Below are 27,666 nucleotides of genomic sequence, written 5' to 3'. Positions count from 1 at the left end.
CAGAGGAGTAGGCCAGGGAGCCCAACAAGCTCCCCAGTGCCTAAGTGGACAGGGAAAGCACTGGCCACATTCCCTTCCATTCCTTTGCGCCCCTCCCCCACTGTCACCTCCAGGGTCTCCCCTGTAGCCACTGGACCCCTAACCATGAGTGGGTGCCCCTAGGTGTAGGAACTCCTCCCCTCCCCCAGCCACCGCTCAGGGGTGCCGGTCCTAGAGGTCGGGCCTTTACTTTTGCTCCCCCTTCCCTCCCTCCCTCTCCCTCAGATCCGTATGGCTGGAGGATCCCTAGGTGGGCAGAGGATCAGACCCAGGATCTCAGCAGGCTCCTGGGGGCCCAAGTGGGCAGGAGAAACCTGGCCACACTCCTTGTTCATCCTTTGCCCTCCCAGTGGTTCCCCAATTTCCCCCTTCGAGCATAGGATCCCTTCCCCTCCTCCAGCCAACCCTCAGGGACGCCAGTCCCCTCTGACCTCCACTTCTTCTACACCTACACTCCCCCCACACCCTACCTGGTTGCTGGGGGTTCCTCCTGTCCACTTAGGTGTTCATGGTCCCTTACCAGTGCCCAGTAGGTGCCTTAGTTGTGAGGAGATGCGAATTCCGCATCCTCCTAGTATGCCATCTTGACTCCACCCCCGTATCATACGGTTTTTATTCTTCAATTTGTTGATGTGGTGTATCACATCAATTGATTTGCAGATATTGAAATTGATCAATTGATAGTGATCATGGTGTATGATCCTTTTAATGTATTGTTGGATTCGGATTGCTAGTATTTTGTTGAGGATTTTTTCAAGCATGGTATCTGATGTATGTTTTCACTTGGAGCTGATTAGAAATTGTTATTTGGGTCATATGCTGGAGATGATGTTATTCCTTAAATGTTTGACCTAGGTAAGCAGATTCAAGTCTGATAATCCTAGATATTCAAATTCTGTTGTCAGACAGAAACCAAGCTCTGTTCTCTCCCATAGGATTAGAAGATGTGTTGTTCCTGAATTCCTTTGAAGACTTTCAGCAAATTACATGACACTGTGAAGGGCAGTTGTCCTGGAATAGGTGGGCTTTCTGTAATGGAAAAAAGAGAAAAATAAAGTAGGTAAATAGGGACTAGAGTGTCAGGCCACTCCTCATGGATATAGAGGTGGTTTGGAGAGCACTAACAGGCAGTAAGGGATATTGACAGCATAAGCAGGATTATATTTAAAAAACAAGTAGGTTAAAAACTCAGTTATGTGTGGTGATCCTAATACAAGGTAGCTTCTTGGATATGTTTTGGAGCTGTCCTGAGACTTTCTGTATCCTGCTGATATTTGTGCATCTGTAAAATGGCCCCTTTACTTTTACCATATTTGCAAAGTCATAGGTCTGAGAAGAGAGGTAAGAATGTAAAAAGATGTGCCAATCATAGGCTTACCTCTTGGGACTGTTGAACTTCAGAGTAAATTGTGGTGGAGTCATTGTTTTTCACAGGTTTTGGGATTTCCATTTCCTGTAAAACACAATCATACCAATTTGGCTCACATAAAGAGAAATGTACTCATTCACAGATACAGTAAGTCCCCTACTTATGAGACTTCAAGTTGTGATATTTCAAAGATGTGAACGTGTGTTCACATGTCCAATCATGTAAGTTAGTTCACGTGTCTGGTGTACATTGTCATGTCAAGTGGTTGTGTACTTGACAACAAAGTAAGTGCACAAGCTTTTGTGTACTTACTTTGAGTAGCTTACTAATGAAGACCTGATAGAATTGGAGGCTCAAAGAAAGAAGAGAGACAAGAGGAAGAAGAAGTAATTGAAGATCTGAAGAGATTCACGATACAGGAAATGGAAAGGGGATTTTCTTTATTTGAAGAGGCACTGTTAGTTTTTGAGGCACAGGACGCAAATATAGAACAGTACATGAAGGTTGCCGCAGCCGTTCAGAATGCAATCCAGTGCTACCGTGTCATTTATGGTGAGAAAAAAAAGCTACTACCCAGACATCACAGGATCATTTTTTCAAGAGAATAGTTAAAATTGAATGCAGCAAGGAACCAGAACCTGTGACATCAACATCAGGCATGGGTGAAATTGCAGCTTGCCCTCTACCTCCTATTGCAGGAGATCCTTCAGCTCTGCCATCTCCCATGTCCTCTTCCTCTGCCAGTCAGTAACTCTTCTTGCCTGTTCACTCGATACCAGCCCCTGTAAGCCAGCTCTTGTACCGTATTACTGTACTTTTCAAGGTATTGTACTGTAAGATTAAAAATGTTTTCTTTATTTTTTTTGTTTTTTTGTTTTTTATGTATTATTTTTGTGAAAAGTATTATAAACCTATTACAGTACAGTACAGTACTATATAGCTGATTGTGTTAGTTGGGTATCTAGGTTACTTTTGTTGGACTTAAGAACAAATTGGACTTACGAGCATGCTCTTGGAATGGAACTCATTTGTATGTAAGGGACTTACTGTATATTCTTGGGAAAAGCAGTGTGACAAATGAGGGATAATGTCAAAGTTCTTTAGGAGGAAGGCTAGGGAGTGTCTAGCAAGAGAAGCTGGAAACAAAGCACCACTAGCTCTTAAACCTGTGAAGGATTAGTCACCTTTCCTGAGGCCCAAACAGAAGCACAACACTCCAGCAAACCGGTGGTCTCAAGAACCAGAGAGAGAGAGAAGGGTGACCTTGTTGGCAGTGGTGTGAAGGAAAGAAAACATTCTTGTCCTGCATCCAACTCTACTCTCCTTCCTCTATTTTTAGGAACTAACCTACACACCAGATGGTTATTGTATTACATCTTTTGTCTCAGATCTTTACTACCTATAACTGGAGTTATTGCCTGCTTCATTTTACCCCTGTGATTCTATTTGCCTGGTCATCATGTCACTGGGGTTCTCCTCAAGCATGGGGAACTGGTAGAGCAGGAATATCTTGTCTTAAGAATGGCTCTGCTTGGAATAAAAAGTGTGGCAGTAACAGAAGTCCCCCATCCTCATAGTTTTTGGCATTTTAAATTAACTAAGGCATATTTGGGGTGTTATCAAAACCTCTGAAACTCTCCAAAGTACCATGTTTTGCTAAGCAAAAGTTAACAAACTTGCTGGAGAGTTTCTTTGTTTGTTGAGAGTAATTCATCTTGTCTTCAAGAGGAAATTGGAAAGGCAGTTGAAATATCTGAAGTGAGAGCACTTCTTATTGTTGGCTAGCTTCAGAGTCTACTTTGCAAATACCTGTGAGGGGCTTTGTGAAGGGAGATTTGCTTGTGGAATCCAAGATTTCTAGCCAGACCATTGTTTCCATCAACTGAAGAATGCTGGCTCTCTTGGGTTATTTTTCAGAAGACATGGAAAATGGCCTCCCAGGATGTGTAGTGTTATTTAGAAATGTACCACCTGCAGGTGCTTTATTTTGCGGTTGATGGGGAATTACTGATGCATGGTGAGGAGTTCCTGATGCCTGACCAAGGCCATCCTGTTATGTTGCTAGAGGGCAGGGGACGATTGAGGACTGCTCATGCCGTTAGTGTCCTCTACTGTTGAGGGATTGCAAATTCTTGCCCCTCTTCCCTCTTGAGAGACTCTTCTGAGCTCCCCTATTTCCCCTACATCCAGGATGAGAAAGCCCCTGATACAGAATCATGCCTTCTGGGGGCTCTCAAGCTTAAATGAACTCTGATCCATCCAGCAAGTATTTACTGAGCATCATGCTAAGACATAGGGGAAGAGAGAGGAAGACATAATTTTCACTTCCAGGCAGCTTGTAATTAAGCTGAAGGGACAAGACTCACTGATGCATTAAGCAGTTAGATTAAGCAATGTAAAGCAGGGTATGAGTCAACATTCTACTGAGGTGTGAGCATTGAGGTCTAGAAAGGTCCCGCACATAACTCTGCAGTTCTTGTCGCTGCCTTTGCTTCTCCTCAATGGTGTATGTCATTTGAATTTAGAAAAGTTTGGTGACAATGTCATGTATAATGACTGTAAAAATAATGACCATGAAGGAGTATAAACCTGAAAGTACTCACCCTCTTTGAATGGGTGACCTGAGCATACACAGTGCTCCCTGGAGAGAAGGAAGCATACTCTACGTTCCTCACAGTCTCTGCTGTTAACACAGGAAGGCACAGTCAGTAGCTGAAGGACTCTGGTCTGCTCTCCCAGGACCTTGTCTACCCCAGGCCATTCTCTGACCCCAGAGAGGCAATTGTTCAAAGCATGGCCCTTCCTTAGGGTTCATTCATTTTTGACAGTCTTTGGAGTTCTGGGTTGAACCAGAACATTCTCAGTCATGTGATCTATTTCTGACCTCATCTCCTCAGGGGCACATGGTCTTGAGCTATCCTAAAGCCTCAGAGTCTCCCTCTGGCTTCACAGGAAGGGAAGCTTCTGGGACCAAATAACACTGCCTACACAGGAGCTAGAGAACCTCACTGGTGAGCATAATGGAGCCAGATTATTTCACATATATAATACTATTAAACTTTTCAGAGCTCCTTAGAGTGGGTTTGATTATATTAGAGATGAGGAACTGGAGGCTCAGAAAGTTTTACAGACTTGGTGCAAACTCACACAGGAAGTGATCAGACAAGAATTTGAATGCATGCCTTCTGACTCCAAACCTCATGCCAGGTCCTCCATGCATGAATTCATGTATCTCTCACCCATGAAATAAGACTCAATGCCAGTCTGAGTCCAGAGCCTGTGTTTCTGTCTCTATATCATACTTTCTTTTCTGACTGTGTCCACTCAATGCCCAAACCCTGGCTGAAGAGAGTGATGGGGTCAGGCAGTTTGTCTTTGGGCATTTGATGCTGTAATCCTGTCTTTACCCTGCACCTCCTGTTGATAATGGACAGGTCATGAGTCCTTTCACTGGCGCTTAGTCTCTCCATTGGCAGAGTGGGGAATGACCCTAATCCTACCCCAAGAAATTGCATGAGTGACCGGTTTGCATGCTTGTAAGGAACCCTGTAAGTCACACAGGGGACAAACTTGCACAGTTCCAGGTGTTATCCCCTTGCACCATCTGGTCCATCTGAGTAGTGACATTCTGACTCCCTCCTCTCTCATTATACAGCCCTCTGACTGCCCTCCTTTCCTTTTCACTTGGTTCTTCCCATCTGTTTTATGATTGGGAGTTAAGAGTCTGGAAGCTCACCAGGATACTGGGTTTGCTGAGTAGAGAATTGAAAGAAACCTGAAAAATAAAATTAATTGAAATCTGTGACTATAGTGAGAGAAGCCTTCCACCCCCTACCCCTAGATGTGTCTCTCTAGAGGGTGTGGTGGAAGGGGACCCGAAAGGGTCCTGCATTTTCCAGTAAGACACTTTTCTAGGAGATTAGCACATGTGTATTCACAACCCAGGTGTTGTCCCAGTGGACCAGCTGAGCCAGGGTTTGCATGCTCCCTCCCTTTATCTGTCTTCTACAAGACAGAGTCTTTTGGAGGCCCCAAATGCTAAGTCTCTGGAACCTTGGAGAAGAAACAGTAAGTAGGAAGAAAGGAAACCTATTTTTTTCCTCCAAACAAATAATGACACGATGATGACCACGACTATACATATTGAAGAAACTGCCACTACAATCCACGTGGTATCCAGGTGTTCATTTTTTTCATTAGTAACACCTAAAAAGAAAAAAAAAGAAGTTGCACTTGAGACACATCGAGTGAGGCCCAGAGTGGTTTTTTAGAGCCTCTACTGCATCTCTTCTAGACCATCTTTGGGAGTTGGGTGGGTTCATCTATACCCAGAGGCTCTGGGGGTATGAGCAGGCTTTCTAGGAGTGGGAGTCCCATTTAGGCAGACAGGGCATGGTGGAGCCTGGTAGAGCCAGTGGGAGGAAGCAATCCTGCCTTCCCAAGGACTTTGCTCTTGGGATCTGAGTAGGCTGGAGAAAGGGTTGGTGGAGGGGGAGGGAGGAAGGAGAGACCTCTGAGGGAGTGAGAGGCATGGAGCCCCAGGGGATGTCTGTCCCTTCCCAGTGTCACTTGGCTGTCTCCTACTGGGCTGCTGTTTTAGGAATCATAAAGAGCACAAGAGACACCCCACACCTCACAGCCACTCAAGGCTCTCAGAGAGACCTGAGACATACTTACTTTTGCAGAGACTCTGGACAGAGACAGAGAAGGATGAATTGCTGACAGCATTCTCAGCTACGCAGGTGTAGGTCTCTTCATTGAAACTCTTGGGGTCCCAGGAGATAGTAAGGTTTGCTTCACTTTGAAGTGTGTTTCCTGAGACCTGCCACCTGAATAAGATGTTATCATTTGGATTCTCCACAGAGCAGGTCAGGAGGATCTCACAGGTCCTATTATTAGACCATTTGGTGTGAGGGACAACTTGTAAGTTCCTCAGTCGTCCTGTGTGCAGAGAAGAGGCCTGGATTAAGGACAAATGTCTTGGCTCAGCCCTCTGTGAAAAATATCTCTCACCTCGATGTTTCTGTATTCCACCTGACACAGCTGTGTACTCTGTAAATAAGTCTGCATGTACCGCCTAATTGATGACATCAAGGTATGGGGTGACCAAATGATAAGGGACATCAGTATGAGACAGAGTAGGCAGTGGGAGAGAGGGAAGGGAAAGACTGGGGTTGTCGCCAACTAGTCAGGTGATTTTAAGCTGATCACTTTAATTTTTGGAGCTCCAGTTTCTTCCTGGGGGTCCTTCTAACACTTGTTCACTGCCCCTTATGTAAAGATAATTTGGAGACTAAACTAAGGGCCAGCCCTACCTCAGCCAGGTCCAAAACCAGAAGACCAGGCACACTTCTCCATTGTCAGAATTCCCTAGATGGGATGGAAGATAAAAGCTTAACACTCTTGGAGAACTGTATTTCCCACATCTGTGGGAATATTGGTTCTCACTGGAGCTGATGCTGGCTCAAATGATGACAAAGAGACCTTGATGTAGAGTGTCACCAAGTCAGAAAGGGAAATGTTGAGAATTAAAGAATTAGGAAAGGAAGAAGTGAAGAAACAGAGAGAAAGCAAGAAATTCTGGGGAAGAAAGAAGTGCAATATATTTGGGACTACATATGTTGCAGAAATATCCGAGAGCAGAGACCAGAAAATATCACCTCTAAGGTGTCAGTGGCTGTGAATCAATGGGGACATGAAAGCAGTACAGAAAAGCCCTCTGACCTAGACTCCGCCCAAGGGTTGAAATAAAGGTGACCCAATAGAAACAGAATGACTCCAACTGTCTGATTAGAAGAGATTAAGTAATGCTTTAAGCTTAGCTAACTGAGTAGGGGTGGTGGAACATACCTTGCTGGAACAGAATTTTCATGTCATGGCAAGAATGTTGGATTTAGAGTTAGGAAGACCTAGGTTAGAATCACGGCTTTGTCATTTACTGGCTACATGGACAAATTTTAGTCTCTTCATGCCTAAGTTTCCTCATCTATAAAACTGGGCAATAATACTTACTTCTTGGGTAATTATGAGAATTAAATGAGACAGCATGTAGCACAGAAATGGCAAATATTTGGCATGAATATTACATCTCCTTCAGCCAATGTCTGTTGCTGACCTCAAAAACCTATCTTGATATCTTTCTCCACTTGATGAATATATAACTACTGACTTGACATTTCTACCTGGATATAATGTGTATCTCCAACTCAACACGTTCAAAAAGACTCCTGTTTTTCTCTCCAAAACCTTCTCAATCTGCAACTTTCCCCATCTTAGTTGACAACAACTGCATCCTTCCAGTCATCCAAGCCAAAAGCCCTGGAGTCATCCCTGACTCATCTTTTCCTCTCATACTCCCACATCACAAAATCCTGGTGGCTTTACCTCTAAAGTATATCCAGAATCCAACCACTTCTCACTACCTCCACTGCTACCACTCTGGTCCAAGCCAGTATTACCTCTTGCTTAGATAGTTGCAATGGCTTCCTAATTGGTTCAGTGGCTTCCACACTTGTCCAAAGAGATCCTTTAAATAAGTAAGTTAAATTATATTACTTCTCTGCAAAACCCTCCAATTGTTGTCCGTTCTCCCAAAAATGAAGCCAAAGTCCTTGTGATGGCTCTTATAGCCTTAGAAGATATGGCCCCCTACTTCCTTACTGACCTCATTTCCTATTGCTCTCTCTTACTCTGCTCCTTGATGTTTGACCTTCTTTATATTCCTTGAGCTGCCAGACACAGGGAGTGCTTGTGTGGGGTGGCTCTTCATCCAGATATCTGCATGGCTCACTCTTTTACCTCCAACATGTCTTGGCTCTAATGTCATCTTCTCAATGAGGCCTATTATGATCACTCCATTTAAAATTGACCACTGCTTTCTGGCACTTCTGATGCTCCTTATTCTGTTCTAATCTCTCTTTCTCCATAGCACTCGCAGCTTACTGTGTCATTTGTTTATATATTATGTGTACTGTTTATTATTGCTCCCATATTCCCTACTCAGAATGTCAGTTCCATGAGAGCAGGGACCTTTGTTTTGTTCACTGATGTATTTCAAGGGCCTAAAACAGTGTCTCGTATATTATCCCTGATTAACAAATATTGTTGACTCAGTGAATAAACAACATGACTCTGATATCTTTCTTAACACTGAACCCTAGAAAGTTACTCCCAATTAATTGATATTGGCCCATAAGATCAAATCTTTGCCATCCCTAGCCTAGTACATACAGAACAATTGGCCAGTGTTTTTTAAAAGAAAACCTATATAATTTATATCTTAAAATACCTTTGCACAATTGTAAAACATGTTGGTGTAGCTTACACATCTCTCTGTGTATGTGCTTTTGAAGGAGAGGCACTCCAAAAGGCCCTGAGAAGCCATTGGCATTCAGCCTCAGGAGTGTGGCTGTTGCAGAAGAAGTTGTGCTTGGTCTTCTAAATAGTGGCAGAAGAAACTTGTCTCAACAAGTGTAATGGAGCCTAGTACAGGGTCTAGAAGTCACAAGATTTAGGTTCTAATCTTAGCTCTGTCACTAACTGCTGTGCAATGCCATTGAATAGTTTTGTTGCTGGACCTCAGTCTAGCTCCAAATGCCATGCTTTTTACCACTAAGCTATAGTGCACACTTGCAGTCACATAGACTTGAAATATGTACTATTTTTCAGTCCATACACAATTAAACCCCATGATTTGACTCACTGAAGATCCTCAGATCATAATCGGTAAACAGTGAAGAGGTCAGTGTGGTTATCTGGGCTCTGTAAAGTCCTGAGTCTGCCATCGTCAGGTTGCTGAGCTGCAAGGAATAGGACTCGGTGACATTCAATCGATTTTTCCGCTTTGGGTCAGTCACCCTGTTTAGTGCTTCATTTGGCGCTATGAAGATGGCAGATTTTCCCTCATGTAGCCAGGTGATGGACGTGATCTTCTCTTCCACAGGAAACTTCAGGGTAAGTGTTACAGACTCCCCCAGGACCCCGTTCACAATCAATGGGGTTGAGCTGGTTTGTGAAACTGTGTTCCCTGTGAACACAGAAAGAAAACTGCTATAACTCTCCCTGCCCTCCCCCTGTTCCCCACACCCTTTCTCCATCCTCTGCCAGTCAGTTAGAGCTCTCTGATACTGAAGTCCAGAAATATGATGAAAAGGGAAAGGGTTAGGAGGAGTGTTGAAATGGGCAATCACAGAGGCTCCACCCCAGCAAAATGTCTGGCACTCTTGTTTAATGAGTAGTTGATCCAGATGATCCTGGCCAGTCTACCCTCCCACACTAGCTGGTCACTCCTGAGTCATGGCCACATTATCTGATCCCAGCTTCTGAGTTATCTGGGCATGAGATAGAGAGGGACAACTATATCAACTCTCTGGCACAGACTTCAAAACCCACAAGTCTTTGCTGATGAAATATAATCAAAGCTTGACATTTATTAAATACTTACTGTGTTCAGCATAGTAGGCTTGTGAGATTTAGAGGACTAGTAATAGGAATTTACAGTTCTTATACATTATTTCATTCGACGCTGACAACAATTCTGTGAGGCAGTAGGATGAATATTACCATCTCCATTTATAGAAAGGATCTGAGGCACAGAGAGGTTACCTAGTTTTCCCAGGGTTACCTAGCTAAGGAATAACAGAGTCAGGATTCAGACCCAACTCCTTTGACTCTAACTACTTTGTGCTCTTTCCGTGATACCAGAAGATATCTTTTATTCTCCCAAAAGATTATTGTCTAGTAGTTGAGGAGATAAAAACTGATAAGCATAAAAATAATAGTTAACCTCAAAGTAACATACAATGACTATACTCTCATGAGCCTCTCTCAGAGCCATTAATGTTCAAGCAAAAAAGGTGAAATAGTCACAGTCATTCTTAAAGAAGATGTTTCTTTACCATCTTTTGCCAAATTCCTAGCATTTATCATACCATTTTTTTAGCCCTCTGTTTACTTGTTTGTCCAGCTGACCATGTCTTAATTATCTTTATATCTCAGCACTGTGCCTAACACAAAGTAGGATACGGAAATGTTTGAGTGAATCAATGAATAGGTAACCATTACCACAACCTCAACCTTCTCAAGATCTCTTAATTCTCAGGAGAGGATCTGAGTAGGTGAGGAAATGTCTCAGGATCTTTGCACTCAGCTCCTGGGTGACCTCACACTTCCTCTCTTTTTCTCAAATTGTCACATGCATGCCCATCACATGAACACTGCCACCAATTCCCCCTCTTTACTACATCTTTCCCATCAGCACTTTAACATGCTGTTGTTTGTCATTTGACCATTCTTCCCTCTCAGAATCACATGGGTGGATATCACAAGCAAAATCTTGAGTGAAAAAAGAAAATACAGATACAAATAGAATACAGTGGCATGCTTACATTTATTTAAAGTTAAAAAACAGGCAAAACAAATCTATTACTTTAGAAGTCAGGATAGGGTTACCTTTGAGGAGGAGGGAGGGATAGCAAATAGGAGGGAGCATAGAGGGGGTTTTCTGGGCTGCTGATAATGTGCCATTCCTTAACCTGTGTCTGGATACACAGATTTATTCATTTTATGATTATTCCTTGAGCTGACACTTAGGATTTGTAATTTTCTCTTTGTATACTATATTTCAGTAAAAGAGGTTAAAACAACAAGAAAAAACAAAACAAAACAATTACAATGGCCTATGAGGGCCAGAATGATATGGTCATTTTTCTCTTTTTAGCCTAATTTCCTATAACTCTCCCCCTTACTCCCTTTGCTCACACTATGCTGGCCTGGTTATTCCTTGAACAGGCCAGAGTCGTACACTTGTAATTCCTTCTGCCTAGAATGCTCTTCCCCCAGGTGTCCACATGGCTCACTCTTTCGTCTCCATAATGTCTTTAATGCAAACATCCCCTCTCAAGGAGGCCTTCTGTGACCACGCTTTCCTCACCACAAGCCCTCACTCCTGTGTACTCATTGCCTTTGAATTTGTTTTTCTCTGTAATACTTACTTTCTACCATACTCTGTAATTTGCATATTTGTTTTTTTGTTCTTTTCCCCTTCTATAAGAATGTAAGCTCCATGAAAGCAAGGATTTTTTTCTGTCTTGTTCACGGTGCTGGACATTCTTGAACAGTGCTTGGCACAGAGTAGGCACCCAATGAATACTGCTGGGTGAATGAGCACAGCTCCATCCCTTGTTTTGCAGGTTCTCTGCCCAGGATGTTTAGGACCGGTTTCTCTTTGTAACGGGTCTCGGCATACCCTGTGGCCCAAAGACTCTCCAAGAACTGTTCTTCCTTCTCTAGCACAGACCTTTAAGTTTCCTTTGTTGTTATAGATTGAAATCATTCATTTATTTAACAGGCCATTCATTGTACTATTTGCTCAGCTTTATGCCAATTCAGTGAGTAAAAGCCTTAGAAATCATGGCATTCAGACCATACTTATTAGATTCATTTTATGTACCAGTTTCTGGACTGAAGACTGAATATAGAAATGAATAAGACATTATCTGTTCTCTGGACTCACCGTTTGGTAGAGGAGTTTGACAGGTAAACATGTAGCTATGGTGTGGTGAGTTAGGCGTTGACCTAGGATAGGGTTTGCTTCTGCATTGCCCTCACACCACTAATTGCACCCTGCACACTCAATATCGAGTGTTTCTTTCTCTTAGATATAGTTAAAATGTTCTTTTCCTCTATTTTTCATAATCTTGAGGTAGGGATTATGCTTATCATCTCTGTATTCCTAGCATTTAGCACAATTTTGAGCTCAATAAATGTTGAATTGATAGAGATAACTGCTCTACAGGAGCACAAATAGTGAAAATGATGGGGTAGAAAGGGTTGGGGGTTGTCAGGGAACACTTTGCAGAGAAGGTAACATTGTAGTTGGGTTTTGAATAAAAACAAGAAGTTCTCCATTGCTTGATTATTTCAAGAATGCCCGGCTCTTTCTTTGCTCCATTGTTCCCTTTGCCTGAAATACCTTGCTCACATTTTCCCATCTGGTGAGCTCCTATTTATCCTTTAAGGAGAAGTTCAAATATCTGTTTGCCTTTGTTTATATTTGTGGGGTTTGCATTTGGTACAGGGGAGGAGACAGGAGTTTGTGGTTGGAGAAGAGGAAAAGTTATAGAAGGAGGAGAAGGGGTTGGTAGAAGTAATTCCCTGCAAGTCTAAGAAAAAAAAGAAGATAAGAGCCACTGTGCTTAAGGAAGGTGAAGGTAAGAAGTTACTGAAAAAGCTCAAAGGCTCCTCTGAAAGACTTTGGACTCTAGGAGAGCTGCTTTGGGACCCAGATGACGTGGTGTGGCCCAGAAGGCACAAGAAGGCCTTTTTCTCTACTCTGCCTGTGATCAGCACTGATGCTTTGGGAATGTCTTGGGTCAGCATCCTTGGCATGGATATCCATGTTCTCTGCAGAGCATTGAGGTCTTCTGTAAGTGGTTCAGCTGGCTGCAGATTTGGAGGACTAGAATCAGAAGAGACTAAGAATTGGGAGGATGCCTCATGACCTTAACAGAAGGCTGCTTTGGGGGCCTATGGGAAGCATCCCTTATAAGTCACTGGGAGCCACTTGGAGCATGTGGGTGGTGCTGAGGTCCAACCACTGGTGTGGATGTTCAGTCAGCAGAAATTTGGAGTATGTTTGTTTACATGTTTCACTCACTCTGGAAACATGAGTAATGTATCAGTCAGCTCTTTATGCCCCCAGAATCTGGCCCAGGGATCTTGGAATACTAAATAGGTTGAGATCAGAATGTAAAGTGTCTTGAATGATTATCTGAATGATTTTTTTGAATATATTAAGAAACATGGAGTATTTTTGAGAAATGCAAAGGAATAAAGAAAGCAGGTAAGGCTGAACTGATTCTGAAAAAGAGAAAAGTCAGAGAAACTTTGGGATATCTAACCTACGGGAATGGCTTAGGCCTAGGACTGGCTTAGGCCTATCTATAGGAAAAAGAGATATAGTGGGTTGTTTCAGCTCAGCATGAAACAAGTTCAGAAGGAGGGTAGGGGCTGATTTCTCAAGAGATTTAATAGAGAAGGGAAGAGATATATAAGGCAGGATCTTGAGTAAGACAAGTGAAAATGAAAATACAACATACCAAAACTTACAGGGTGCAGCGAACACAGTGCTCAGAGGGAAAATTTGTTCTTTGAAAAGATCAGGAAGATTGACATAATTTTAGCTAGATTAATTGAGAGAACAATAGAGAAGGCTCAAATTACTAAAATTAGAAATGGAAGAGTGGACATTACTGCAGACCTTATAGAAATAAAAACGATTATAAGAGAATAATATGAATAACTGTATGGTAACAAATTAGATAGCCTAGATGAAATAGACAAATTTCTATAAACAAACAGATTACCATGACTGACTTAAGAAGAAATAGAAAATCTAAGAGGATCTTTAACAAGTAAAGATATTGAATCAGTAATCAAAAACCTTCTGGCAAAGAAAAGTCCAGGACCAGATGGCTTCACTGGTGAATTCTACCAAATATTTAAAGAATAATTAATGTCAATATTTCTCAAACACTTCCCCAAAAAAGGAGAGGAGAAAACACTTTCTAATTCATCCTATGAGGCCGGCATTACCTTTACCAAAGCCAAAGATATCATACACACACACACACACACACACACACACACACACACACACGCACGCACGCACACACAAACTATGGACCATTATCCCTTATAAGCATTGACGGAAAAACCCTCAACAAAATATTAACAAACTGTATCCAGCTGCATAGTAAAAGGATTATACACCAAGACTAATTGGAATTTATTTCAGGAATGTAAGAGTGATTCAACATATGAAAATCAATCAATGCAATATGCTACATTAATATAATTAAGGGAAAAAGACACATGATCATCTCAATTAATACAGAAAAAAACATTTAACAAAATCCAACACTGTTTCACACATAAGAATCTAAAAGTAGAAGGGAAATTCCTCACCTTGATAAAGGGCATTTGAGAAACCCACATCTAACATTCTATTCAAGAATGGAAGGGACTTCCCTGGTGGTGCAGTGGTTAAGAATTCACTTGCCAATGCAGGGGACACAGAAGATCCCACATGCTGTGGAACAACAAAGCCTGTGCACCACAACTACTGAGCCTGTGCTCTAGAGCCCGTGAGCCACAACTACTGAGCCCGTGTGCCACAACTACTGAAGCCTGCATGCCTAGAGCCCGTGCTCCACAACAAGAGAAGCCACTGCAATGAGAAGCCTGCCTACTGCAATGAAGAGTAACCCCAGCTCACTGCAACTAGAGAAAGCCCACCCACAGCAACAAAGACCCAATGCAGCCAAAAATAAATAAATAAATAAATAGATTTTTAAAAAAAGAATGAAAGACTGAAAGCCTTCCACGTAAGGCCAGGAACAAGATAACAATGCCTACTTTCATCACTTCTATTTAACATTGTACTGGAAGTTCTAGTTACAGCAATTAGACAAGAAAAAGAATAAAACGTATCTTAATTGGAAAGGAAAAAGTGAAACTATTCCTATTCACAGGTGATGTGATCTTATAGATAGAAAATCCTAAAGAGTCCACAAAAATAGATTGGTGCAAAATGGTAGAGTAGAAGGACATGGGCTCACCTCCTCTTGCAAGAGCACCGAAATCACAACTAACTGCTGAACAGCATTGACAGGAAGATGCTGGAACCCACCAAAAAAGATACCCTATATCCAAAGACAAAGGAGAAGCTGCACTGAGACAGTGGGAGGGGCACAATCACGATAAAATCAAATCCCATACCTGCTAGGTGGGCGATCATCCACAAATTGGAGAACAATTATACCACAAAAGTTCTCCCACTGGAGAGAAGGTTCTGAGCCCAATGTCAGGCTTCCGAGCCTGGGGGTCTGGCAATGGGACTAGGAATCCCCAGGCAATCTGACTTTGAAGGTCAGTGGGATTTGATTTCAGGACTTCCAAAGGACTGGGGGAAACAGAGACTCCACTCTTGGAGGTCACACACAAAGTCTTGTGTGCATGAGGACCTGGCTAAAGGAGCAGTGACCCCATAGGAGACTGAACCAAACCTACCTGCTAGTGTTGGAGGGTCTCCTGCAGAGACAGTGGGCAGCTGTGGCTCACTACAGGGACAAGGTCACTGGCAGCAGCAGTTCTGGGAAGTACCCACTGGCGTGAGCCCTCCCAGAGGCTGCCACTAGCCCCACCTCTACCTGTGGCGGCAGAGGCCAGCGTGATGTTGCAACAGCCTGAGGAGCACCGTGTGTTCTTCTGGGGAAGTTGTCCCTGGATCACGGGACCCTGGCCTGGCGGGCTGCACAGACTCCAGGGAGGGGAGGTGTGGATAGTGACCTGCTTGCACACAGGCTTCTTGGTGGCTGCAGCAGCAGCCTTAGCATCTCATGCCTGTCTCTGGTGTCTGTGTTGATAGCTCGCACCTGTCTCTGGAGCTAATTTAGGGGGTGCTGTGAATCCCCTGTCCTCATGCACCCCTAAACAAAGGTCTCTTACATCTTAGTCAGGTCCAGACTTTTTCCCGGACTCCTTCCCTGCTAGCTGTGGAGCACTAGCTCCCTTCAGGTTGTGTTCATGCAGCCAACCCCAGTCCTCTCCCTGGGACCTGACCTCCAAAGCCCAAGCCTCAGCTCCCAGCCTCCACTCACCCCGGCTGGTAAGCAGACAAGCCTCTCAGGCTGGTGAGTGCTGGTTGGCACCAATTCTCTGTGTGGGAATCTCTCCACTTTGCCCTCTGTACCCCTGTTGCTGTGCTCTCCTCCATGGCTCTGAAGCTTCCCCCCCACCCATCCCCCATCTCCACCAGTGAAGGAGCTTCCTAGTGTGTGGAAACTTTTCCTCCTTCACAGCTCCCTCCCAGAGGTGCAGGTCCCTTCCCTATTCTTTTATCTCTGTTTTTTCTTTTTTCTTTTGCCCTACCCAGGTACGTGGGGAGTTTCTTGCCTTTTGGGAAGTCTAAGGTCTTCTGCCAGTGTCAGTAGGTGTTCTGTAGGAGTTGTTCCACATATAGATGTATTTCTGATGTATTTGTGGGGAGGAAGGTGATCTCCACGTCTTACTCGTCCACCATCTTGAAGATCTCTCTGGCATGATATATTTAAAATGATGGAAGGGAAGAACCTACAACCAAGAATACTCTACCCAGCAAGACTCTCATTCAGATTTGGACAAGAAGTCAAAACCTTTACAGACAAGCAAAAGCTAAGAGAATTCAGCACCACCAGACCAGCCTTGCAACAAATGTTAAAGAAACTCCTCTATGCAGGAAAGAGACTAGCAACTTAAAACAAACAAACAAACAAAAACAATAACCACAAAATAAACTTGCGCATATATAGACTGATATATCAAAACCTCATGGGAACAGCAAACCCAAAAACTGCAACAGATACCCACACACAAAAGAAAAAGCAACCCAAACACAACATTAAAGACAGTCATCAAATCACAAGAGAAAAGAGCAAAAGAGGAAGGGAAGAAAAAAGACCAACAAAAACAAACCCAAAACAACTAAGAAAATGGCAATACGAATGCACATATATATATATATATATATATATGTTTTTTTTCTTTGTGGTACACAAGCCTCTCACTGTCATGTCCTCTCCCGCTGCAGAGCACAGTCTCCAGACGTGCAGGCTCAGTGGCCATGGCTCACGGGCCCAGCCGCTCTGCGGCATGTGGGATCTTCCTGGACCAGGGCATGAACCTGTGTCCCCTGCATTGGCAGGAGGACTCTCAACCACTGCACCACCAGGGAAGCCCACGAATGCACATATTGATAATTATCTTAAATGTAAATGGATTAAATATGCCAACCAAAAGACATAGACTGGCTGAATGGATACAAAAACAAGACTTGTATATATGCTGTCTACAAGGGACCCACCTCAGACCTAGGGACACATACAGACTGAAAGTGAGGGGATGGAAGAAGGTATTCAATGCAAATGGAAACCAAAATAAAGCTGGAGTAGCAATACTCATATCAGACAAAATAGACTTTAAAATAAAGCCTGTTATAAGAGATAAAGAAGGACACTACACAATGATCAAGGGATCAGTCCAAGAAGAAGATATAACAATTGTAAATATATATGCACCCAACATAGGAGCACCTCAATATATAAGGCAAATAACAGCCATAAAGGGAGAAATCAACAGTAACACGATAATAATGGGGGACTTTAACACCCCACTTTCATCAATGGACAGATCATCCAGACAGAAAATCAATAAGGAAATACAGGCCTTAAATGACACATTAGACCAAATGGACTTAATTTATATTTATAGAGCATTCCATCCAAAAGCAGCAGAATACATATTCTTCTCAAGTGTACATGGAACCTTCTCCAGGATTGACCACATGCTGGGCCACAAGGCAAGCCTCAGTAAATTTAAGAATATTGAAATCATATCAAGCATCTTTTCTGATCACAACGTTATGAGATTAAAAATAAACCACAGGAAAAAAACTATAAAAAACACAAACATGTGGAGGTTAAAAAATATGCTACTAAAGAACAAATGGGGGCTTCCTTGGTGGCGCAGTGGTTGAGAGTCTGCCTGCCATTGCAGGGGACACAGGTTCGTGCTCTGGTCTGGGAAGATCCCACATGCCGTGGAGCAGCTAGGTCCATGAGCCATGGCCGCTGAGCCTGCAAGTCTGGAGCCTGTGCTCTGCAACAGGAGAGGCCACAACAGTGAGAGGCCCGTGTACCGCAAAAAAAAAGAACAAATGGATCATTAAAGAAATTAAAGAGGAAATTAAAAAATACCTAGAGACAAATGAAAATGAAAGCACAATGATTCAAAACCTATGGGATGCCTCAAAAGCAGTTCTAAAAGGTGAGTTTATAGCAATACAATCTTACCTCAGGAAACAATAAAAATCTCAAATGAGCAACCTAACCTTACACCTAAAGCTATTAGAGAAAGAAGAAGAAGAACAACAACAACCAAAAAAAAAAAACCCAAAGTTAGTAGGAGGAAAGAAATCATAAAGATCAAAGCAGAAATAAACAAACAGAGACAAGGAAAACAGTAGCAAAGATCAATGAAACTAAAAGCTGATTCCTTGAAAAGATAAACAAAATTGATAAACATTTAACCAGACTCATCAAGAAGAAAAGGGAGAGGATTCAAAACAATAATATTTGAAATGAAAAAGGAGGAGTTACAAATGACACCACAGAAATACAAAGGATCATAAGAGACTACTACAAGCAACTGTATGCCAATAAAATGGACAACCTGGAAGAAATGGACAAATTCTTAGAAAGGAACAGTCACCCAAGAATGAACCAGGAAGAAATAGAAAATATGAACAGACCAATCACAAGTACTGAAATGGAAACTGTGATTTAAAAACTCCCAAAGAGCAAAAGTCCAGGACCTGATGGCTTCACAGGCGAATTCAATCAAACATTGAGGGAAGAGCTCACACCTATCCTTCTGAAACTGTTGCGAAAAATTGCAGAGGAAGGAAAATTCGCAAACTCATTCTATGAGGCCACCATCACCCTGACACAAACAAAGATACCACAAAAAAGGAAAATTACAGGCCAATATCACTGATGAACATAGACTCAAAAATCCTCAATAAAATACTAGCAATCTGAATCCAACAGTACATTAAAAGGATCATACACCATGATCAAGTGGGATTTATCCCAGGAGTACAAGGATTTTTCAATATCCACAAATCAACCAGTGTGATACACTACATCAACAAATTGAAGAAAAAAACCATGTGATCATCTCAATAGATGCAGAAAAATATTTTGAAAATTCAGCACCCATTTATGATAAAAACTTCCCAGAAAGTAAGCAAAGAGGGAACATACTGCAACATAATAAAGGCCATATATGACAAAACTATAGCTAACATCATACTGACTGGTGAAAAGCTGAAAGCATTTCCTCTAGGATCAGGAAAAAGACAAGGATGTCCACTCTCATCACTTTCATTCAGCATAGTTTTGGAAGTCCTAGCCATGGCAATCAGAGAAGAAAAAGAAATAAAACTAATCCAAATTGGCAAAGAAAAAGTAAAACTGTTTCTCTTTGCAGATGACATGATACTATACATAGAGAATCGTAAATATGTTACCAGAAAACTACTAGAGATAATCAATGAATTCCGTAAAGTTGCACAATGTAAAATTAATGCACAGAAACCTGCTGCATTTCTATATACTAACAATGAAATTCAGAAAGAGAAAGTTAAGAAACAATCCCATTTACCACCACATGAAAAATAATAAAATACCTAGGAATATACCTACCTAAGGAGAGAAAAGACCTGTACTTTGAAAACTGTAAGATACTGATGAAAGAAATCAAAGATGACACAAACAGATGGAAAGATATACCATGTTCTTGGATTGGAAGAATCAGTACTGTTAAAATGACAATACTATCCAAGGCAATCTACAGATTCAATGCAATTCCTATCAAATTACCAATGGCAAGTTTCACAGAACTGGAACAAAGAAAATCTTAATTTGTATGGAAACACAAAAGACCCCAAATATCCAAAACAATCTTGAGAAAGAAAACTAGAGCTGGAAGAATCAGGCTCCCTGACTTCAGACTATACTACAAAGCTACAGTCATCAAAAGAGTATGCTGCTGGCACAAAAATAGAAATATAGATCAATGGAACAGGATGGAAAGCCCAGAAATAAACCCAACATCTATGGTCAATTAATCTATGACAAAGGAGGCAAGACTACACAATGGTGGAAAGACGGTTTCTTCAACAAACGGTGTTGGGGAAACTGGACAGCTACATGTGAAAAAATGAAATCAGATAATTCTTTAACACCATACACAAAAATAAACTCAAAATGGATTAAAGACCTAACCTATAAAACTCCTAGAGGAAAACATAGGCAGAACACTTTCTGACATAAATCACAGCAATATCTTTTTTGATCCATCTCTCAGAATAATGGAAATAAAAACAAAAATAAATGAATGAGACCTAATTAAACTTAAAAGATTTTGCACAGAAAAGGGAACCATAAACAAAATGAAAAGACAACCCACAGATTGGGAGAAAATATTTACAAATGATGTGACCAACAAGGGATTAGTCTCCAAAATTTACAAACAGCTCACGAGGCTTAATATCATCAAAACAAACAACCCAATTTAAAAAAATAGGCAGAAGACCTAAATAGACATTTCTCCAAAGAAGACATACAGATAGCCAACAGGCACATGAAAAGATGCTCAACATCGCTAATTATTAGAGAAATGCAAATCAAAACTACAAGACATCACCTCACACCAGTCAAAATGGCTATCATCAAAAAATCCACAAACAATAAATGCTGGAGAGGGTGTGTAGAGAAGGGAACCCTCTTACACTGTTGGTGGGAATGTAAACTGGTACAGCCACTGTGAAGAACAGTATGGAAGTTCCTTAAAAAACTAAAAATACAGCTACCATATGACTCTGCAATCCCACTCCTGGGGATATATCCAGAGAAAAACATGCTCTGAAAGGATACATGTACCCCAATGTTCATTGAGGCACTGTTTACAATAGCTAAGACATGGAAGCAACCTAAATGTCCATCAACAGAGCAATGGATAAAGAAGATGTGCTATATATATACGATGGAATATTACTCAGCCATTAAAAAGAATGAAATAATGCCATTTGCAGCAAAATAGATGGACCTAGAGAATGTCATACAGAGTGAAGTAAGTCAGACAGAGGAAGAAAAATATTGTATGATATCCCTTATATGCAGAATCTAAACAGAAATGATACAAATGGACTTATTTACAAAACAGAAACAGACTCACAGACTTAGAAAATGAACTTATGGTTACTGGGGGGGAAGGATCGGGGGAAGGGATAGTCAGGGAGTTTGGGATCGACATGTTCACACTGCTATATTAAAAATGGATAACCAACAAGGACCTACTGTATTACACAGGGAACTCTGCGTAATGTTATGTGGCAGTCTGGATGGGAGGGGAGTTTGGGTGAGAATGGTTACATGTATATGTATGGCTGACTGAGTCCCTTTGCTGTGCACCTGAACCTATCACAACACTGTTAATCAGCTACACTCCGATATAAAACAAAAAGTATATATAAAAAAAAATCCACAAAAAATCTATCAGAGCTAATAAATGAATTAAGCAAAATTGTAGCATAGAAGATCAATTTACAAAACTTTACAATTACAACACATATTTTTACAATTGTAAATTTACAATTGTATAGTTTAAATTTGCATTTTACAAATACACATTGTATTTTTATTATTTTAATTAATTAATTAATTTTTTTACACATTGTATTTTTAAACACTAGCAATGAACAATCTGAAAAGGAAATTAGGAGAACAATTCCATATATAATAACATCTAAAATAATTAAATATCTATGAATAATTTAGCCAAGGAGATTCGAGACTTATATGCTGAAAACTATGAAATGTTTTGAAAGAAATTAAAGAATACCTAAATAAATGGAAAGACATCCTATGTTCATGGATTGTAGGATTTTTTTTTTTTTTGGATTGTAGGATTTAAGATTAAGTATTTGGCAATACTACCCAAAGCAAGTTACAGATTCAGTTCAATCTCTATCAAAATTCCAATGACTTTTGTGACTTTCTTTTTCATAAATAGAAAAGCCATTCTTCAAATTCATATGGAATTGTAAGGGACCCCAAATAACCAAAACTATATTGAAAAATAAAAACAAATTGAAGAACTCGCACTTCCCAATTTAGAAATTTTCACAGCTACATTAATCACATGCCAGTGCATTGCTGGTATCAAGACAGACATATAGATGTCTATATGGAATTGAATTGAGAGTCCATAAATAAACCCATACATTTATGGACAGTTAATTTTTGACAAGAATACCAAGATCTTTCAATTGGGAAAGAATGGTTGCTTCAACAAATAGTGCTGGGACAACCGGATGCCTATAAACAAAAGAATGTAGTTGAACACCTCCCTCACACCTATGCAAGAATCAACTCAAAATGTTTCAATGACCTAAATATGAAAGCAAAAAATTATGAAACTCTTAGAAGAAAACATAGGTGTAAATTTACATGATCTTGGATTTGGCAATGAATTCTTAGATATCACAACAAAAGTGTGAGCAGGAGAAGAAAAAATAGATAAATTAGACTTCATCAAAATTAAAAACTTTTGTGCATCAAAGGACATTATCAGGTAATGAAAATAAAACTTACAGAATAGGAGAAAATATTTATAAATCATATATCTGATAAGGGTCTAGTATTCAACGTAGTTAAAGAGCTCTTATAGCTCAAAAAAAAAGAAAGACAAATAATCCAATCAAAAAGGGACAAAGGACTTGAATAGACATTTCTCCAAAGAAAATATACAAACGGCCAATAAGCACATGAAAAGAGGCTCAATATCATTTGTTGTTAGGGAAATGCAAATCAAAACCACAATACACTTTACATGTATTAAGATGGTGATTAATAATAATAACAACAATAATAATAGTAAATAATTGGAAAATAAGTTTTGGTAAGGATGTGGAGAAATTAGAACCCTTATACATTGCTGGTGGGCTTGTAAACTGGTACAGACACTGTGGAAAAAACTGTTTAGTGATCCCTCAAAAAATTAAGTACAACATTACCATATGATCCAGCAATTTCATTCCTGGTTATATACCCAGAAGAATTGAAAACAATACTTGTACAAAAGTCTTCATAATAGAACTATTTGCAAAAGCCAAAAGGTGGAAACAACACAAATGTCCATCAGTAGATGAGTGGATAAATAAATATGGTACACACATACAATGGAATATTATTCAGCAATAAAGAGGAACAAAGTACTGATACATGATACAATATGAATAAACATTGAAAACATTGTACTAAGAAAGAAGTCAGACATAAAAAGTCACATGTTGCATGACTTCATTTATAGGAAATATTCAGAATAGATAAACCCATTGAGCCAGAAAGCAGATTAGTGTTTGAAGAGGGATAGGGGGAAGGAGAAATGAGAAGTGATTGCTTAATGAGTACAAGGTTTCCTTTTGGAGTGACTAAATGTTTTGGAGCAGTAGAAGTGGTGGTTGCCCAACATTGTGAATTTACTAAATGTCACTGAATTGTACATTTTAATATTATTATTTTGTTTTGTGAATTTCACCTTAATGAAAAAAAAGAAAGACAAAAATTTTGTGTGCACATGGAGACACAACTGAGGCTAGATCTGTAGTGGGAGACTGAAAACTGGGAGGTGTGGAAGGCTGGTAGTCCAGTGGGCACAGACCACAGATTCTGAGAGGTGGAAAGACACAGTTGTCCTTGAGGATAGTGACAAAATATAAACAACTCTCTGCCTGTGGTGAGCAACAATAAACATTTGAAGGTGTGGATGGTTAGTAAGAAGTAGATAATGCTGCTCAGGGGAAGGGGAGTCATCGGATTACAATCTCTTAGCAGAAGAGCCTGTAAGTTTTTGACTCAAAACGTCAGAATCATTTGGTTGGCCCATGTGTATTGGCTGTACATATATTTCCTACCACTGTTCTCTCTTCAGCATCAGAATACCTGTATCTGCTTCCTGCAAACACACTTGAAGAATTTGTTCTTATTTCTCCATCCCTCCAACCCCACTGTGACTAAAGTCTCATGAGTGTGGTTCATGAAGCAGCATTGGGGTTGCCTGGGAGCTTGTTATAAATGCAGAATCTTAGTCTCCATTCCAGAATCAGCATTATAATAAGATTCCCTAATAATTTGTATGCATATTGACATTTGATAAGTAAGTTCCCACCTATAAAGAATAAAACGGAGAAGCAAATGAGATTCATTTTCTCCAGGGCATGATAATGTCTGATTTCAGTTATACCAATTGGGATTATTTCTTAACATGGTTTATCTTTTCAGATACATTTCTTAAAAGGAGCAAGTTATGGTGTCCAGCCCCTTGAAAGAATGTAGGCTGGCATGAGTCATCTTCCTTCATGCTTGTTTTCAAGAGTGATTTTATTTGTGCCATACTCTTGTCACAGTAGTTTTCTTTCCCTTCCTTAATCACTCCAAACTCTTCCCTGAACCAGGGCCTTCGCACATGTAATTCCCACTGCTTTGAATGCTTCTTCATTAGACTCCTCCCCTGTTTGACTTCTCACACTCCTTAAATATCAGAGGAGATGCTACCTTTCCAGAAAATCCATTCCACATCACCTCATCCAAAGCAGATCCTCTTGTTTTTCTCTGCAATGGTACTGAAACCAAGAAGGACACTGTGGGGACTCCTGGGCATGGAAGGCTTTATGTCCCCCATTTCTTGTTTGTAGGGAATAGACTCCAGCCTCCATGACCTTCCCTGAGTTCCTAAGGGCGGATTAGAATAGTTGCTAATCAAGGAAGAGAGGGGATGCAGAGACGAGAGAGGAGCAGCCAAGAAACAATAGTGCAACCTTGGGGCAGGGTCCTGGTTCCGCCTCAAGGGTTAAACAGCAATATCTTTGAGCTCTTCTACAGAACTAAAACCCCCAAAGTGGAATATATCAGCATTCTTCATTCCAGATTAAAGGAACCAGAGAAACTCTTCAAGAAGACAACCTGAGGCCAGATTAAAGGAACCATAGAAACTCATCAGATTACCTGAGAACAAATTGAAGGAGTGCAGGTCCTGCACACACCCTAATCTTATCAGCAACCCCAACCTTGAACCGTTGCATAAAACTCCTCACCAGGGCTTCCCTGGTGGTGCAGTGGTTGGCAGTCCGCCTGCCGATGCAGGAGACACGGGTTCGTGCCCCAGTCCGGGAGGGTCCCACATGCCACGGAGCGGCTGGGCCCATGGGCCATGGCTGCTGGGCCTGCGCGTCCGGAGCCTGTGCTCCATGGCGGGAGAGGCCACAGCAGTGAGAGGCCCGCATACCACAAAAAAAAAAACAAACCAAAAAACTCAGGTTGGGACACACAGTTTTTGAGGACAGGAGCCTGCTTTGTCTCCCTTGTCTGGCAAAGCAATAAAGCTACACTTTTCTATTTCACCTAAAACTCTGTCTCTGAGATTCAATTCAGCACCAGTGTACAGAAGCCAAGTTTTCAGCATCAGTACCCTGCTTATTTTCTTCCTAGTATCACAGTTTATAATTATATATACATTTATGTGAATATATAACTGTGTATAAACTAACTAGCAGAGTAAAGTGGTTATGAATACAGACTCTGGAGCCAGGTTCTAACCCTGGAAATCACTGCTTTCCTCCTGGGCTTCAGAACACCTGCAAAACACATTCAAGTATGTTTCTTTTCTGCACCATCCCCACTTCCCCCATAACAGTGTGACATTAAGCAAGTTACTTAAGTGTTGCATGCCTTCTTTCCTCTTCCTTAAAGTGAGGATAGTGTATATTTCATAGGGCCCTATGAGAAGTATTGATGGGAATGAGGAGAAGCAGGGGAATTTTAACCTGAGGACATTCAGAACATTTAATTCTAGAGATGGGTTCAATTTTGCAAGGAGGCAAAGACACGGGTCTCTGCTCCCATGCTGGGGAGTGGCTCTTGAATGTGTAAGTAAATTCTCCCTCTTTCTACATCTTATACTTATTTCCCAAGTTTCTGTCCTTACACTTTTCTCCTTAACTTCATTTATTACTTCTATGCTGTGACTTCTAAACTTCCAGCCTCAGCTCTACCTCCAGTCCTAAATTTCCAGCTGCTTTCAGGAAATCTTCTCATGGATATCACACCTAACATCTTAAAATTAGTAGCTCCAAAATAGAAATCACCTTCTCTTCATGGCTGCTCCCTCATCCCCGCAACTTTGTAACCTTCTTTGGCTACTCTGAAATTTCACCCCCCCCAATATTTCATATCTCCTTTCCCTGCTTGATTTATTTCATTCTTATCATTTATCACTATCAAATATACTATTTCACTTATTTATCTTGTTTATTGTTTGTCTCCCCCGCTAAAAAGTTAACTCCACGAGAGCAGGAATTTTTGCCTCCTTTGTTCATGGTGTATCCCCAGGAACTAGAACAGTGCCAGGCATCCAGTAGGTGCTCAATGAATATTTATTGGATGACAGTGAATTCTCTTCCCCCCTAATTCCCATTGCCAGTTAATCTAGTTAATTCTACATCTATGATGATTTTTGCTTCTGTCCTTCTTCCTCTTGTGCTGCTACCGTGTTTATTCAACTGTCACTGTTCCTCAAAAATATTGCAAGAGCTTGCCACCTAGTGTCTAATGAAATTTGGGCAAGTTATTTAAAAAGGGGATAATAATAGTATAGACTCATAGAACTGTCATAAGGCTTATGTATATGATGTATGTACAATATTTGACCCAGTTCCTGGAACAGTATGAGCCCTCAATGAATATTAACTATTTTTATCTGCTACCCTGGGCTAGTTCTGGGCTAGCTTTCCTGTTTTGTCTTCTGCCCCATCCTATACTTTGGCCCCAGCTGACCACTTGTGGTTCTCCAAACCTGACATGAACCTTCATGCTTTCCATGAAATGGACAGCAGGGAATGAGAAGCAGGCAGGATCAGATAATTCCTTTCTGTCTGCCAAATTGGGTGCTGCTGGACTAGATAGCCCCTGATTTGCATCAAAGGAAAGGAAAGCTGGAGAACGCTTTTTATCACAGTAAGCAAAAACTGAGAGGACTATTTCTAGTGTTTTAGTTGGGTTCAGAAATTTCGGCTAAGCCCAACCATAGAATTTCAATATTTCCAATGAAGATTGTGAGGCTCAGGAGGAACGTGTAACCTACCTGTGACACCACAGTAAGTAAGAAGACCTCTTTTCTTAACTTTCGGTCTCTTTATACCACAACATGCTGGTCATAAAACCCAAAGAGTCTTGTCTCATAAAAGCACATTTACCATGCCCCAGCAGATAATTCACTTAAATGAAAACACAGTTGGAACTCTTAACTCTGAACCATCTCAGGCCATAAGCTTTTAGGTTGAGAGACAACGGCAGTTTATCAGGCACCACTGTGAGCCCCACCGGATCCCTTGGCAGAGAGACAGACAGACACCTATAAATAGGTGATTTATATTGAGCAAGCTGCACAAAACCAGGAGTGACTCATGACTACATGGGTCCGCTTCAGTATTTACCTGGGCCAAGGCAGGAGACAAGCGTGAGAGACTGGAACAGCCAGATCATGCTCTTAGCAGTGGAGAATGGTGCTGGAGACCTCAAGGCAGTCAATGTTCTTGGCAT

The 27,666-nt window shown here is 41.1% G+C and overlaps 1 protein-coding gene across 1 annotated transcript; it reads right to left on the bottom strand.

Annotated features, from left to right (window-relative positions):
- Positions 1 to 300: 300 nt before the first annotated feature.
- On the bottom strand, positions 301 to 27,666 carry SLAMF6 (SLAM family member 6). Its single transcript, XM_060142255.1, has 8 exons — positions 27,561 to 27,666; positions 9,111 to 9,434; positions 6,086 to 6,349; positions 5,498 to 5,614; positions 5,145 to 5,183; positions 4,012 to 4,091; positions 1,418 to 1,492; positions 301 to 1,068 (listed from the first exon to the last, which is right to left on the bottom strand). Exons 1-8 carry the CDS (start codon positions 27,664 to 27,666, stop codon positions 1,015 to 1,017), a joined length of 1,059 nt encoding a protein of 352 aa, XP_059998238.1. The 3' UTR covers positions 301 to 1,014.

The sequence above is a fragment of the Lagenorhynchus albirostris genome, chromosome 2, assembly GCF_949774975.1.
Source record: "Lagenorhynchus albirostris chromosome 2, mLagAlb1.1, whole genome shotgun sequence".
In the NCBI taxonomy this organism is placed as follows: domain Eukaryota; kingdom Metazoa; phylum Chordata; class Mammalia; order Artiodactyla; family Delphinidae; genus Lagenorhynchus; species Lagenorhynchus albirostris.
This window is presented reverse-complemented; position numbering and strand designations above follow the sequence as displayed.

Coding starts and splice junctions, on each gene's coding strand:
- SLAMF6 (XM_060142255.1), bottom strand. CDS start 27,666: ATGCCAAGAACATTGACTGCCTTGAGGTCTCCAGCACCATTCTCCACT. Junction 4,092..5,144: donor TCAGCAAACCCAGTATCCTG/GTGAGCTTCCAG, acceptor CTGTGTTAACAG/CAGAGACTGTGAGGAACGTA. Junction 1,069..1,417: donor AAGTTCAACAGTCCCAAGAG/GTAAGCCTATGA, acceptor TTTCCATTACAG/AAAGCCCACCTATTCCAGGA.